Here is an 18,019-nt window from a genome sequence, read left to right as displayed (position 1 = left end):
AGTTATGAAAAATAATCAGCAGAAAACGATCACTTACAGAGCATCACTCAAGAAACTTCTAAACATAAAATAAAAATCCTACAACAAAAAGTCATAAAAATTCGTCAGACCAAAATGATGGGCACAACTTTAGCAAAAGTCAGACAGGAAAATAGTTTTGTTTAGTCAGGCTAATCACAGCAAAGGCATTGATGAAAACAGCCCTGATAATACATTTAATGAATAGTTTGTAGCTGTACATAGACCTATAGCAGGGGGACAGAAAATGAGGACACCATCACAGAAATGTGTTTCTTTTTAAACTGCGCTACATTCTCAAATTTCATTTTTTTTTCATGTCAGCCTGACTACTTTAAGCCAGAATGTGACATGATTCAATGTCAAGTTGACCTGTTGGTTTCAGTGTTAGCTTGACCTGTTGGTTTCAGTGTCAGCATGACATGTAATTCAATGTCAGCTTATCCTTTTGGTTTCAATGTCATCATGATCTGTTTTCAGTGTCAGCATGACCTGTACTCCCAATGTCAGCCTATATTAAGTGGTGAGATAAAGGTCAGCCTAACCTCATGGGCTAAAGTGTGACCTTGAGAGAGAGAGAGAGAGAAGTTCTATGCTAAATGGTGAGATAAAGGTCAGCCTAACCTCATGGATTAGATTGTGACCTTGAGAGAGAGAGAGTAGGTCTATGTTAAAGGTGAGATTAAGGTCAGCCTAACCTCATGGATTAGAGTGTGACCTAAAAGTATTCAGTTTAGATAAGCTTATGATTAACCTGACTTAAGTAGAATAGAGGAATATTGCATTTTATCAACAGGATCATACATTTCCTAAGGGTCTAAAAACTGTAGCCCACTAAAATTTTATGAAATAGACAATCAGTATCAAGATTTTACCAAACTGATCAACAGTCTAAAATAAGTTGATTTCATAAAGTGTCACTAGTAAATGACCTAATAATTGAATAGACCAACAGCCAACTGAAGGCAAGATAAAAATGGATTTGATAAATGCTCAGAACTAGCTTGAGAAAAATTGATTAGAACAAACAGCTAACTAAAGATGACCCTAACGCATCACTCTGACAAGATGAGAACAGTAAGAGAAAACCCTCAAACATTTTTTTAAAAAAGAAACTAATAGGCCCATTTAAAAATTGATAGGAATAAACAATTTACTTTTATGTAATTAAGAAAATAGTTTTTAAAACTTCACAGTTTGCTTGAAAGAGTAAAACAGAATGTTAAGCCTCAGATTTCAGATCAGAAATACAGATAAGAAAATGTTTACTAATAAGCTATAAAGCTAGTGGATTGTCTTAAGTCTAATTTGAAAAACTTAGGCATCAATAGATCTAGAGAGAATTAAAAATCAAATATAAGTTCAATGAAAATGGAGAGATATGCCATAATTAGCAATATTTTTAGGACTGATTACAAGAGATCCTTAAATAGAAAGTGAATTGAAATCCTGGAATAGACTAGATAAAGCATTGCTGACAAATGTTTGAAGTAAACAAATAGTTGAAATAAAATCAGTGCATTAAAATAGTTTATATTACATTGATCTATTACAAATGTATTTTAAAATGTATATTATACTTTAAACTTTTTGTTTTCAATTTAATGACAAATAAGAAGGACTACCAATTAAAGAGTGAACTAGATTTTGTGGAACTATATTTTAGGTTGAAATGAATTTTCATTTTTAAAAGAATGTATCTAATTTCAATTAAAAATATGAATATTAAGATATTGGCATTGACTCATGACCACAACTAAACTCAATACTACTATGCAGCTCATCAATATTACTGAACTCTCTAAAACTACCTATTTCACTACCACAACCTGAACCACTACCACTACCTGTACCACTACCTAAACCACTACCACTGCTTAACTCACTACCAACCATACAGGTAAAATTGTAAGTCTATTTGTAAGGGCAGTTTAGTTGAGGTAAAGTTGAGTTTAGATTTTTTTCAAAACCAATATCACACATAAATCTGTTGTAGGATGTAAGCACTGAAGCTAAAAGTTTGTAAGTTAGAGCAGCTTTAATGGGGCTATTAAATATGTGTTATTCCCCAGCCTTTAATAGAATATATATAAGTGCAGCTTCAGTGGGGCACATAAAGAAAATATCTGCAAATTTCCCCAACTGTTAATAAGCTCAGCTTCAATGAGACCAATAATGAGGAAAAAAAACTTTGATTCCCTAAATGTTGATAGTCGTATAATTAAAGGCAGCTTAAATGGCGCAGTTAAAGAAAACATAATTTTCAATTTCCAACCTTTTGATAGGGGTATAAGTAAGGGTAGATTAATGGAGCAATTAAAGGGGTAGCATTAATGGAGCAATTAAATAAAACATTGTTCATTTTCCAACTTTTGATAGGGATATAAGAAAGGGTAGCCCCAATGAGACACATAGTGTAAACAAAACAGTTATTCCATTTTTTTATAGGGGCATAAGTTAGGGCAGCTTTTAAGGGGCACATTACAAAACAATTAATTGTTGATTAACCTAATTTTGATAGGGTTACAGTTAAGGACAGCTTTAAAGTAAAATTTTCAAATATTGGCAGTTATAAACCTGCCAATCTATGCATGAATGAACATTATGTGAAGGTGTGTAACAGAAAAGGGAGGCAAAAATCATAATAGAGGATAATATAACATGATTACATCCCCTTTTTCTTAGAAAGGGGCAAATATGTGATTACCATCATGAAATGCATACAAGGATATTTTAACAGATAAATAAAACAAATTATGTATAACATTGAATTAAAGTTATGATAGTTACATTTGTCTTTTATATTACATAAATAAAGGCTTTCATGGGTTGTTCTTAGACGTCATGACCACAGCATGGTAAAATAGGAAATCCTTCTGAGTAGGTAGCAGTATTTGTTTCTGGGATGATTGGATTATTTCTAGAGTTTGGTGTTAATTAGACTTAGTTTCATGATTACATTGTGTTATCCCAGGAACAGTGTTGGAAACAGCCACAAGTTGGAGATGTTTGGTCAACAGATGTCAATGCTCTCTTGAGATGAGCTTGATTGCAATAGAGAGTAGCAGTACCAGATTTCACTTCACAGATTGTTGATCAAGCCTTTTTCTATTTTGAGTGCCAAAAGAGTAGGGTTTAAGTCTAACCAGATCACCCTCTACAAGTAATGACCAGTCTTTAGCATAAGTGTTGTAACATGTAGCTGATCTTTCCTGCTGTGTTTCTAGTATTGACCTTCAAATACTCAGAGACTTGTGGTTTCATCAGGTTTTGGGATGTTGAGGGTAGTTTTAGCTGTGTTGAAAAATGACTGTAGACATAGTAGAGTATACAGATTTGTTCAGGCATGATGGGATGCTTTACCAAAGCTAGGGGTTGACTATCCTTGTTTTTCATAAACAGAATTTTTATCCTCTTAACTGATGTTTCTGCTTCTCCACTGGATCAATGGTAGAGGGGACTACTTGTGAAGAAAGAGCAGCTTATTTGTCACATAAAGAAAACACAGCGGTGATTCTCTAACTTTAGTTAAAGGTTGTAGGTTTCAATGTAGATTCAATGTGCACATCAGAACACAACAGTGATTCCTCAATATTTTATAAAACATGTCAATAAAAATTAACTATATTAAAATAATAAGACACCTTATTTTTCTATCACTTAGTCTAGATTGACTTAACCTGGTGCCACTGGTTTCCCTGTGATCATCTTTCTCCATCCCACACTGTCTTCTGCCATCCCCAATGCTTCTCCTAGTTTTTAACCCGTTCATTCCCTGATGTTGTCCCCTTCTTCTGCCCTCCTCTTGCTCATTCCCTGGTATTGCTCCTTGTCAGAACGTTTTCACTTGACCTGATGACCTTATGACCTGGGTTGTTAAAAACAAAATTGAAAATGTTTCAAAGATAGAATTAGCACGAGCGATTTTCAAAATAAAAATAAAAAAGTAGATATGACAAAAAAAATAAAAAGATATTAAAACTTGCTTTTGATAATTCTATTCCATTTAACTTTTTTTGAAAATGTGCTTTAATAGTACTAACATTTTATTAGCACCATACTTAAACAACCAGAAATTAATATTTTATAGAATCGAGGCGTAAATATTGACAAAAAGATATAATTTTATAAAAGTTCATGGCCTACACCGTCTGAGACAATCACCAAACTTTACCATCTATCACAATCACCATATCCATCATCTGTCACAATCAACATCGCCAACATTCGTCACCATCACCATCTACACTGTGTGAAACAATCACCAATCTCCACCATCATGTCACAATCAACCGTCACCATCTACACCATTTGTTACGATAACCATCTACGTCATCTGTCACATTTACCCATCTCCACTCTGTCACAATCACCCATCTCCATCATCTGCCACAATCACCATCTCCACCATCTGTCACAATCACCATCTCCACCATCTGTCCCAATAACCATCTCCACCATCTGTCACAATCACCATCTCCATCATCTGTCACAATCACCATCTCCATCTGTCACAATCATCATCTCCACCATCAATACCATCTGACACAATCACCATCTACACATTCTACACCATCTGCCACAATCACCATCTACACCATCTGTCACAACCACCATCTCCACCATCTGTCACAATCACCATCTCCACCATCTGTAACAATCACCATCTCCACCATCTGTCACAACCACCATCTCTGCCATTTGTCACAATCACCATCTCTACCATCTGTCACAGTCGCCATCTACACCATCTGTCACAACCACCATCTCCATCATCTGTCACAATCACCATCCCCACCATCAATACCATCTGCCACAATCACCATCTCCACCATCTGTCACAATCCATCTCCATCATCTGTCACAACCACCATCTCCATCATCTGTCACAACCACCATCTCCACCATCTGTCACAATCCATCTCCATCATCTGTCACAACCACCATCTCCATCATCTGTCACAACCACCATCTCCACCATCTGTCACAATCCATCTCCACCATCTGTCACAATCCATCTCCACCATCTGTCACAACCAACATCTGTCAGAACCACCATCTGTCACAACCACCATCTCCATCATCTGTCACAACCACCATCTCCACCATCTGTCACAATCCATCTCCACCATCTGTCACAATCCATCTCCACCATCTGTCACAACCAACATCTGTCAGAACCACCATCTGTCACAACCACCATCTCCACCATCTGTCACAACCACCATCTGTCAGAACCACCATCTGTCACAACCACCATCTCCACCATTTGTCACAACCACCATCTCCACCATCTGTCACATCCACCATCTACACCATCTGTCACAACCACCATCTCCACCATCTGTCACAACCACCATCTCTACCATCTGTCACAATCACCATCTCTACCATCTGTCCCAATCACCATCTGTCACAACCACCATCTCCACCATCTGTCACAATCCATCTCCACCATCTGTCACAACCACCATCTCTACCATCTGTCACAACCACCATCTCCACCATCTGTCACAACCACCATCTCCACCATCTGTCACAACCACCATCTCTACCATCTGTCACAACCACCATCTCTACCATCTGTCACAACCACCATCTCTACCATCTGTCACAACCACCATCTCCACCATCTGTCCCAATCACCATCTGTCACAACCACCATCTCCACCATCTGTCACAATCCATCTCCACCATCTGTCACAACCACCATCTCTACCATCTGTCACAACCACCATCTCCACCATCTGTCCCAATCACCATCTGTCACAACCACCATCTCCACCATCTGTCACAATCCATCTCCACCATCTGTCACAACCACCATCTCTACCATCTGTCCCAATCACCATCCACTATATATGAACGACAACCTCAGTGTTTTAAGAACTCAGTAAAATTACCTGGTCTCAGTAGCCTGTGTCAGCATAATTCCATTTATATCAGCGATGTTGATAGCAGTCTAACTACTGATTGATTCCATTACACATGAAGCAAAGTGTGATGATTCCAGTTATATCAACGATGTTGATAGCAGTCTAGCTAATGATTGACTCCACTACACAGGGAACAAAATGTGTCCCTAAAATATGAGAATGACTTGATATCACAGACACATTAACATAACAGTGAGTCACTAATACATGACATGACAAAATGGCACAGAAGCCAGGAGTATAAAGTGTTTGACTCACCAATATAACGTGTTGCTAATACAAGAACCAGGGACTATTTATTAGCATTAGCTGACATTTTCGGGGGACGGGGGACGGGGGGGGGGGCGGCGGACAACATTTTCCGGGGGGGGGGGGGGGGCGGAGTTGCTTTCAGGCATTTCTCCGAAGAAAGTCTACCACCCCCCGCCCCCCAAAATTTCAAGTGCCCCCACCCTTGAGAAAAAAGTCTGGAAGAAACACTGGGGGGGGGGGGGGGGGCGGACACTGGTAAAAGTATATGTTTCTATATAAATTCTATTTCCCCCGAAGAGATACCTGGAAGAAACTCTGGTTTCTCTTCGGGCGGGGGAGCCCCCGAAGAAAAATTAAGCCCCCCCCCTCAAAGAAAAAAATGCAAGTGTCCCCCCCCCCCCATTCCCCCCACCCCCCCCCCCCCACCCCCCTTGTACGAAATAAGCGTCTAAAAGAAGCACCGAATACGCTTAAGATACTTACGAAAGTGTTACTATCTTTATAGACATAATTAATGCTAAAATAAGCCATTCTAGCCTATTAATGGTAATAGATCAGAATCGAGATCTAGATTCTAGTGTCTTATCAGTGTTATGGAGACGATACAGTAGTGGGCCATTTTTGTGTAGGCCTGTAGATCTCTAGATCGGTTTTTTATACAAGAAAAAAAAACAAGTTAAATGTGAATCTTAGTAAATCTCAACAACAATGTTGACTAAAATAAATAAATCAAAACTTACTTGACTTACATCTTCATACTGCTAGTTTGTGGCAGCCAACAGATAGCCTGTCTGGCGGTTGATGTTAAGTTCCTAGTTTAGTTTAAAGTTGTGGTCAATTAATGTTAGTTGAAGTTCTGCCTCAACTGGTTGTAATCAACATGCCGAAGGGACACAGGTCACAGTTTCACTAACATAGTTATTTTATAATAATTAATTAATAATAATATTGAGACAGGAATCAAATAGACAACGGCGACACGTTCAAAATTTCAAATAGTCCGCTAAGTCAACTGAGTTGTGATCTGTTCTGGTGTGTTTGTTTACATCGCGTTACCCATCATGCCAAGGCCTATAGGCCCTATAGGTTGGCCAATAACACGGTGATGACACACTCACTAGAACAGTATCTTTACCCCCCACCCCACCCCAACCCCTCCCCATCTACCCATCAACACTAATCTGAACAAAAGGTATAAAGTGTGGGGTTTTTTCTATTTTAAATTTAGATTTTTTTTTTAAATAAATTTAATTTAGCCATGTAACAGTTAACCATAGACTGATATAATATATGTAACCAAAATTAATGTGTTAGTAAGAAATCTATTAAAACGAAAGTACTTGTTATAAACGGAAAGAAATGTCCATAAATGGTAATTTTGTCACATATTGGGCCTCACAACGAAAACGTTATAGGGATTGGAAATAATTTAGTTTTCTAATTTTGACAAAATTATTAATAATGATTTTTATATGTTGAGAGGGAGGGTAAAAACTGGAATAATAAGTTGTTTAATGTGGATTTAAGGTCTTATAAGCATTTACGCACCACATGTTGGGGTTAAGCTAATCACAATAAAAGAAGGCAAAACAAATTTGGGGGAAGGAACTTATGTGTCTTGAGTTATACAGATATTTCATAGTTATTTCCCTTAGACCGTTAAACCTAGACAACAACAGTGCTGCAACCTTTGTCGAAAAGAAATAGCGTTGAAATATAATTGAATATTTATTTACTGTAATTAAGAACATAGTTTCTTCCATGCTTCTCTGCTCCCCCTCCCCCAAAGAAATTCGACCGCCCCCCCACCCCCGATCGAATTGGAAATTATATAGAAAGTATATATACTTTTTTCAGATTTAATCCAGCCCCCCCCCCATCAACGAAAATATCAAGTCCCCACCCCCCCCCCCCCCCATAGAAAAAGTCTAAAAGAAACACTGATTAGGAACTAGAGAGAAATCAATTATTAACAAAACAAATGTAACTACAACATGTAATAAATAAACACTACCAAATTTAATAATGCAGTAGTATGATACAATTAGAATACAACCCATCTCCCCCCCCCCCCCCCCCCAGCACACCCACCTAGAGTTTCTTTTAGGCATCCACCGTGCTCCCCCACCCCTCCCCTCCGCAATCATCGTGTGGGGAATGATATATCAACAACTACTTCCATTAAAAGGGACGGAGTAAGTCTCGAGTTCGAATCCGGGTTCAAGTCAGTAGACCGTCCCTGAGTCCACCCGACTCTGATGGGTACCTAACTCACGTTAGGGAAAGTAAAGGCAGCTGGGCATAGTGCTGACCACACTATCTCTTCATATGCCGAGGTCACAGAAACAAGTGAACTCTACTTCACTTGCCCCATAGACCGTCAGGTATGAAAGGGAAACTTTACTTACTTACTTCCATTAACCATCATCTTATGATCAGAAATACATGTGTAGATATGTACTCCCCCTCCTAACCTTAACATTATTTTGCATGTTATGAACGTTTTAGTTTGCCATTGGTATGTAAACAACATTGGTAGACATTGGATCTAAATAAAGGTTGGTAGAAATTGGACTCGATATTAGATTGGTTGACACTGAAGCAAATTTAAGTTTGGTAGACAATGGACCCAATTACAGCTGGTGAACTTTGGACCAAATTAAATGTTGGTAGACTAATTAAAGTTCCTAGACATGGGACCTAGTTAACGCTGGACCTTCAGGTTTGGCGAAGTATTATCTACCACCAAATAAGACATCGTATAGTTATAGGACTACTGACATGCATAAAAAATGTAATGCTAATAAATAAATTCAACTCGAACCAGTGTTGTTATCTATATTTATTCTTCAGCTACGTTTGCATTTATATTTTATTTCAATGAGCGTCAGTTTTACTTTAAGTAACATATTTCATACATCTATTGTAGTGTACCTGAAACCTTGCTCTACTCGCAAAGCCTCGTTCTGACGTGGGTTTAATTTAATATCATACTTTTCCAATCTCTGGAGAAAAAGATCTTTAGCGTACTGATACAATCGCACATCTAACAAATTCTTTTGGATGATGCTGCTCCAGTGGTGCTCAGACAGCATGGCGTAATTAGTAGCTATTGTCGACGTTTGGCTTGAGATCTGGGTTTTGAACTTTAACCCTAAAATTGTTTTCTCCAGCAAGAGTTGTCCCTCTTCTTGGTATTCGACCAATCCAAAAAAAGTGAAGAGTTTTGTCAAATTATCCTTGGCGCTCTAAAAATGTAACAAAATAAAATGTAAAACATTTCACATGTAACATTCGTAAATGTTGACTTCTTGATTATTTCAACAATCTCCCAATATTATAATTTGTGAAATTAAAGATTCTTAAAATATTAAAAATATTGACAGAACAACACAGTAGCGTACTTTTTCACTGCTCTTAAATCGTATTGCTGTTTTATATTCTGGCTAAAATGTGGAAAGATATGGAAAATGGGGAAGTAAACGCAAAACTGACTTCAAAAGTGTGGGCCTTTATTTTAAATGTGTTTGAATAGTTGTAAGTTCCTTTCGGTACAAAACTGACTTCAAAAGTGTGGGCCTTGTAAGCAGGGGCGTAGCGAGGGGGGGGGGGGGGGGGGGGGGCGGGGGGGTGCTGACCGCACCGGGTGACACCATTTAGGGGGGTGACACCAAGGCAAAAAATAGCAAAATATATAGAGAAAAACTTGAGGGGGGGGGGGTGCAAATCGAAAGTTTGAGGGGGGGTGGGTGCAAATCAAAAACTTGAGGGGGGGGGGGTGCAAATCGAAAGTTTGAGGGGGGGGGTGCAAATTGAAAACTTGAAAGGGGTCGCAAACGCCCCTGGGGGGGTGACACCATTAAGTGCCGCACCGGGTGACACCCGACCTCGCTACGCCACTGCTTTGTAAGTTCCTTTCGGTAGTAAGGGTACCCACTTTTAGGAGTTCTCTAAATCAACTCAGAGTTATCTACCTGCAACATTATCTCGTTTCTCTCTTCTTGCGTGAGTTTGGAATCCAGTCTATAGCAGTCGACCAAACTCAAGTTAGACAACATCCGGGTCATGCGATTAAACGCCAGGTTGCTCCTAAATTAGAAAAGAAGAGGACGTCTTTGACAAAAATTCGTTTTTTTTTTAAAATCGTGGTTGATTTATCATACATACGTTCACATGTTGTTGCTGTTGTTACACGTAGCTCAACGTTCAAATTAATACAATGTCCTATTTTGGATACAATTGAGCATCGAGGTGTGTTTGAGTTAGGGACAATTTTGATCTTTTCTTTTTTAGTTTTCAACCATTAGCATATAAAAAATAACTATTTTCCAATTCTATATAAATAAGTGGTATTTGAAAAAAAAAAAAAAAGGCACATAGTTATTTAATGTTGGTCGTGCACACTTCAACATGGTGCAGTAGGTCTATAGTTATCCGCTCAATATAATAATGCGGAAAATAATTATTTTAATAAAGCGCTATATTCCGGGGGCGGGGAGTAAAAGTACAAATTTTCTATGTAAATTCTATTTCCTTCGGGGGGGGGGGGGGGGGGAGGGGGTAGGCTTTCTTTCGGGGGGAGGGGGCAGGGGGAGGGGGGGGGGGGAGATGCCTGGAATTCAGATTCAGTAATCTACTTACGAACAGTTCATTCCGTATTTTTTGTTTACCAATCTACTTACGGACAGTTCATTGCGTATTTTTTGTTTACCAATCTACTTACGGACAGTTCATTGCGTGCTTTTGTTTACCAATCTACTTACGAAAGGTTCATTGCGTATTTTTTGTTTACCAATCTACTTACGAAAGGTTCATTGCGTATTTTTTGTTTACCAATCTACTTACGAACAGTTCATTGCGTATTTTTTGTTTACCAATCTACTTACGGACAGTTCATTGCGTATTTTTTGTTTACCAATCTACTTACGGACAGTTCATTGCGTATTTTTTGTTTACCAATCTACTTACGGACAGTTCATTGCGTATTTTTTGTTTACCAATCTACTTACGGACAGTTCATTGCGTATTTTTTGTTTACCAATCTACTTTCGGACAGTTCATTGCGTATTTTTTGTTTTACCAATCTACTTACGAACAGTTCATTGCGTATTTTTTTGTTTACCAATCTACTTACGGACAGTTCATTGCGTATTTTTTGTTTACCAATCTACTTACGGACAGTTCATTGCGCATTTTTTGTTTACCAATCTACTTACGGACAGTTCCATTGCGTATTTTTTGTTTACCAATCTACTTACGGGACAGTTCATAAACTCCGACAAGGACACGTTGATCCAATTGCCATATTTAAAACAAAACGGAACTTCCTTCAGGGAGGCTCCTCGGCCGTTACACCTGAGTTGTGGACGTCATCCAGGTGGCGTTCCGACGCACGTGCAGCCACTCACTGATGAACCGGGTCACGGGGTCACGTAGCATGGTGACGTAACGGTATCTGGTGAGTGCAAACGTAAGACCTCGTTGAATCTCACGTGAGATTGTAAACAAGTATTCAATTATTACATTATAAGAAATATTACTCATTGAATTATATCAGGGAAATTTCAGCGTTTGAATATTTTAATCCACAAAGATGAAAATTATTGAGTAAGTTTTCAAAGTCTTCACGAAGGTAATAAGAGAGCTAAATTTATATTAGTAAACAGATCTACACTGACTTAAGTTAGCTTTAGAGTTTGGTTTTTAAGAGGACTTTGACCAACTAGATCTAAAGACAATGTCAAAGTTAGGAATAAAAAATGTAACATTGACACGCACATCTTTTGCTACTTGAAACTACACATAAAACTTTTGACTTTGGCTATTTGTGACCCACGCATTTGGCCACCTCATACACACGTCTTTGGTTGCTTAATACTCTCGCCATTGGTCATTTGCGTCCACCAACTTTGGCCACTTGCGTCCACCAATTTAGGCCACTTGCGTCCACCAGCTTTGGCCACTTGCGTCCACCACCTTTGGCCACCTTTGGCCACCTGACACCCACAACACTGACTACATGACACCCACAACACTGACCACATGACACCCACAACACTGACCACCTGACACCCACAACACTGACCACCTGACACCCACAACACTGACCACATGACACCCACAACACTGACCACCTGACACCCACAACACTGACCACATGACACCCACAACACTGACCATATGACACCCACAACACTGACCACCTGACACCCACAACACTGACCACCTGACACCCACAACACTGACCACATGACACCCACAACACTGACCATATGACACCCACAACACTGACCACATGACACCCACAACACTGACCACATGACACCCACAACACTGACCACATGACACCCACAACACTGACCATATGACACCCACAACACTGACCACATGACACCCACAACACTGACCACCTGACACCCACAACACTGACCACATGATACTCACGACGTTGAGTAAACCACGTGACTACTCACCTTCGTGTCCTGTTCTCGTTGACCTGGCTATCGAACCACTCGTCCACACACTCGAGGGTCTCCGTCACGTCGGAGTGGAGCCCACACGCCCAGCCGGTTGTAAGACGGTTGAACATCCAGTCCTGCCCTTTATCGTTCACACACTTGCGCCGATTCCTGACGAGAGAAACAGGTTTTAGTCCAGGTGTTGCTATCAGACTTTTTTTTTCTCGGGGTCCCGGGGGCTACTTTAAAAACTTCCGGGGCGGCGGAAACTGTTTAAAGTAGGTATTTATTCTCTATGTAAACTATAGGCCTATATTTACCCTGTTTTATCCGTGTTTGTTTTTGGGAGGATGCCCCCCCCCCCCTTTTCTCCCAGGGGAAAAATACATGTATTGTTGTTGGAGTTATGGGAAGTGAGGCAACCTGGGTCAGGTATCCAAAGGGGCGGAATTAAAAAGTGTCACCCACTCCCCCTATAAAGATCAGAGCCGGCGTTAGGAATACGCGGGGCCTAGGGCCAACCATCCACGCGGGGCCTTTCCATTATATATATATATATATATATATATATATATATATATATATATATATATATATATATATATATATATATATATATATATATGTTTGTATAAAGGCCTATATAATGTGATGTACACATAATAACACAAATGTTTTGGAGTTTATAAGCTAATGTCAAACTTTCCACTATAATAACAGATTTTTATCTCTCCCATGTATTAACCCAATGTTCGTAGTTTTTTTTTCCTTTGCTAAGATATTAAATCACTTTTAACAGTTATGTAATTCATACCAAATCACTTAAGAAAATTTAATCACGTGCCGAATAATTAGGAAAATAAAGTTTACAATACAGCGAACTCGGCCTGATGTATCAAAACAGTATAGACTTCAAAAAATGTATTTAGAATTCATACAATATTTTAAAACCAAAATCATTATTGTCTTAATTATTGAACGGGTGAATCCTTAAGGTGACACAACATAACAACAGTTTTAACTTTCTTCCAAAAAATAATAATAAATCACTCTGTTTAATGCCGCCTGATATAGATCCTAAGCCCCCCCCCCCCTTTTGTTATACCAAGACAAGTAGGCCTACGTATAGAGTTTCTTCCAGGCATCTCTTCGGGGGGGGGGGGGAGGGGGTGCAAGCCCCCTCCCCCGAAAACGAAATGAAATTTATATAATTTATAGGGAAAATATATACTTTTAACAGTGTCCGCCCCCCCCCCCCCGAAGAAAGTCTACCGCCCCCCCCCCCCTCCCCCGAAAATTTCAAGTGCCCCTCCCCCCCCCCCCCCCCGGAGAAAAAAGTCTGGATGAAACACAGTACATATACGACATTATACGACATCTACAACAAGAAGACTAGAGTTCATCGGGTCACTAACTGTCTACTATAGACATCCCGTCTGCTCACTAAAAGGAAGTCTTCATCGGTCCGCATACAATAGGGTATCTCTTTACGTCGTGGGCTAATTCTCGACCGCCATCTCCAGTCAGCTCAGGTCAAATGCCAGGCGACCGTACCCTACACAAAGGGTAGGTGTGACACTATTTTTGTATCGAATTACGGCCTGTCCCAGTTCAGGTGGGACTCACCAACATAAACCGTGGCCTCAGTTATAACAATCAACAACGTCGGCATTCGACCATTTAGTTTTTCCCAATTGAATTCAGCAACAATTTTTTTTAAGTTTACGAACTAATTCAGATAACAATGACATTGCTGAAGCGCGGGGCCCCTTCAAGCGCGGGGCCTATGGCGACCGCCCCGTTCGCCACCCCCTAACGCCGGCTCTGATAAAGATATTTACATTTTTTATGTGATGTCACCCTCGCTCCTAACCACTTTACCAACTAAACAAATTTAAAAATTGATCTGTAAGTTGTGTTTTTTATTTATTCATTGTTCTATTTTATTATTTTTTTTTTTAATTATTTTTTTTTTAGGTTGTGATGTCATTTTAGAACGATGTTTGCCCTTTGGTGACGTCCTGTGGCGGGATATGGAAATATCGTTTGAACCCGGGTGATTAACGAAGCCGCCTAAAAGAGAAAAATTGTTTGACCTTTTTATTTGACCTGGAAATGGTAAAATCCCACAAGGCGGTTGCGTGATGGTGTTGTACGCCAGATGGCGCTCAAAGGTTGATCCTCCCGTTTTTTGAATGTGCACAACCACGATGACGTCAGATTTGTTGATGTTCAGTTGAAATGGTCGAGTCTGTGGAGCAGTTCATTCATGAATTAATCATAGTAACAAATTGTTAAAACTCCGGACAACACAAGAAAAAAAAGATTTATATACTACATTTATTTTAAATAAAAGGTAATGTAAACTAAAGTGGGTGTATATGAATCTTGAAATAATGTATCTTGGGAGCCGGACATTTTCCCGAAAAATACTTGCGCGAATCCCGTTTGCCCAAAGGCCATTTTCCCGAATGGATACTTGCCCGAACGCTAGAAACGCCCGAATGGACACTTGGAAGTGTCCATTCGGGCATGTAGCTTAAACCCAAGCCTCTAACAAATTCACATACGCCTATGAATGTTCGTTACACGCTGTTTTAATACACTGGACATAGACGAACTATACACCATCTGCAACATTGTAGTGTGTCGTGTTCAGATTTTTATTTTCCGTGTGGAGGTATAAGATGAAGGAGTGAGTTAGGGGCACGTTTTAGAGAGGCTTTACAGGGGATTACAGTGAATGTATACATAGACGTTAAGAGTAGAAACATGGCTTTGAGATTCAAGAAGAGCTACGAGAGAAGAGCTTCGATAGTAAAGAAGGGTTTTGGGAGTAGGGACGGTCTTTTTTAGAGTAGTAAACCAAACGGCTGATACATTTATGACTTTAACATTTTTACTTTTTCGTATACAGAGTGTATAGAAATTATTGTGATCGTGCCCAAAAATTAAATGAAATGTTGACAGTTATCGAAGTTTTGCACCTCCATACTTTCTTTATCTTATACGTAATATAAAATGATGTATTGCAATCGTTAAAAAAAAAACCTAAATTAAGATTTTAACAAATTTGTACACTTTACAACTTTCCGGTTTCGGAAAAAAAACTAAGTTTTGCATTCCTGTCCTTCTGTGTACGATAACTTGAGTAGGGTTTCAGTAATGTTGACCAAATTTTAATTATATGTATTATATCAAATTTGTAGTTTTCTCTCAACTTTAAAGCCATTTCCGGTAACTGGAAGTGGTACGTACTCTACTTCCGGTTTCTTAAATTTCTATAACTTGAAAAACCTTAAAGCTAGGAGACGAAATTTCGAATACAAGAATTACATTGTATGCGACAGTTTCACTCTGCGCATGCGTGCTACTTACATCTAGTTCCTGCTCCGTGAACTTGTGTGTGATGAGCAGGTTTGACCGATAGGCCTGTACGTCATCCAGCTCCACCCCGCCCTCCGCGGCCCTCAAAAACTTTTTGCTCTCTGTCTCTACTCCCAACCGTCTCCAGAACCCTTCGTCCACCGCTCTGTGACTTCTGTTCACGTGATATGACGTCACGGCCACGCTAGGTTCGATTCGCGTGTATATGTAAACTACGATGCACATGATGACGAGTATCTTAAGGACCACCCGACGCCGAAAGCTCAGCTTTGTGAAAAGACGAATAATCCACGTCATAACTAAAGTATTTACGTTCCCCACATTCTATATTATAGCTCTTGGGGGGAAATCAATTAAAAACTATCACCGGTACTTAATAAACCAAACAATAGAAAATAGTACTTCGTTGTTTAAAGTTTAGCTGTATACATCTACATTATAAGAGCAGAACTATGCTATAGGAACATTAAACACATCAATATGAACAGCAGCTCGCTACAATAGGGAAGGTAAATAAAGTAAAGTTCACACCCATTACCTCACCTGTAGGGTTTATTGTGAGTTTTAGTGCACACGTAATGACAGCTAAACCATTTCGTTCTCACCTTGTGGTACTTAACTTCGGATTGTAGATTTGGTGGAGAAGCTGCAAAAAGTCAATAGCAATCGTCATTGTATACTGCCTTGTGGGTGGGAGGGGGGGGGGGGGGCTTAGTGATTTGTTTTCATATCTAAATCAGTGGTTCTTAACCTGTGTTCTATCGAACCCCAAGGGTTCGGTGAGTCAGTCTCAGGGGTTCGACGGGTGTCAAAACACACATATGATTCACGATAGGATTTTTGTCACTGCGGACTATAAAACTGTTAAGAAGGGTTCGATTAATGCGCATATGAACCTGGTGGGGTTCGGTACCTCCAAAAAGGTTAAGAACCACTGATCTAAATAGATTGGGGGGGGGGCATTTTTTTCAAATAAGTCAATTCAATTTTTTTAAATGTTGTTTCCATATTCTAAACCTAATTAATTTTACATACATAAACAATTGATCACACTCAGACCATTGTACACATATTTTGCTGTATACATAACACGTTACACAGACCGTTGTACACATATTTTGCTGTATACATAACACGTTACACAGACCGTTGTACACATATTTTGCTGTATACATAACACGTTACACAGACCCTTGTACACATATTTTGCTGTATACATAACACGTTACACAGATGGTTGTACACATATTTTACTGTATACATAACACGTTACACAGACCATTGTACACATATTTTGATGTATACATAACACGTTACACAGACCGTTGTACACATATTTTGCTGTATACATAACACGTTACACAGATGGTTGTACACATATTTTGCTGTATACATAACACGTTAAACAGACCATTGTACACATATTTTGCTATATACATAACACGTTACACAGATGGTTGTACACATATTTTGCTGTATACATAACACGTTACACAGACCATTGTACACATATTTTGCTATATACATAACACGTTACACAGACCATTGTACACATATTTTACTGTATACATAACACGTTACACAGACCGTTGTACATATATTTTACTGTATACATAACACGTCACACAGACCTTTGAAGACATATTTTGCTGTATACATTACATGTTACACAGACCATTGTACACATATTTTACTGTATACATAACACGTTACACAGACCATTGTACACATATTTTGCTGTATACATAACACGTTACACAAATGGTTGTACACATATTTTGCTGTGTACATAACACGTTACACAGACCGTTGTACACATATTTTGCTGTAGACATAACACTTACATAGACCATTGTACACATATTTTACTGTATACATAACACGCTGCATAGATTGTTGTACAAATATTTTGCTGCGTACATAACAATTTACACAGACCGTTGTAATACACATATTTTACTGTATACA

General features: G+C 39.1%; 1 protein-coding gene and 1 pseudogene across 1 annotated transcript; one reads left to right on the top strand and one right to left on the bottom strand.

Moving 5' to 3' along the window:
• Positions 1–450: 450 nt before the first annotated feature.
• LOC131937771 (mucin-2-like) lies at positions 451–5,883 on the top strand. Its single transcript, XM_059295407.1, has 2 exons — positions 451–541; positions 4,754–5,883. The coding sequence occupies exons 1-2, from the start codon at positions 451–453 to the stop codon at positions 5,881–5,883; spliced, it is 1,221 nt and encodes a 406-aa protein (XP_059151390.1).
• Positions 5,884–9,041: 3,158 nt separating this feature from the next.
• Positions 9,042–16,499, bottom strand: LOC131937770 (heparan-sulfate 6-O-sulfotransferase 3-B-like; annotated as a pseudogene).
• Positions 16,500–18,019: the final 1,520 nt, after the last annotated feature.

Source organism: Physella acuta, unplaced genomic scaffold (genome assembly GCF_028476545.2).
Source record: "Physella acuta isolate Inbredline_101_S28 unplaced genomic scaffold, ASM2847654v3 ptg000222l, whole genome shotgun sequence".
Classification (NCBI taxonomy): Eukaryota; Metazoa; Mollusca; class Gastropoda; family Physidae; genus Physella; species Physella acuta.
The sequence above is the reverse complement of the archived record's forward strand: the minus strand, read 5'-3'. Positions and strand labels throughout refer to the sequence as shown.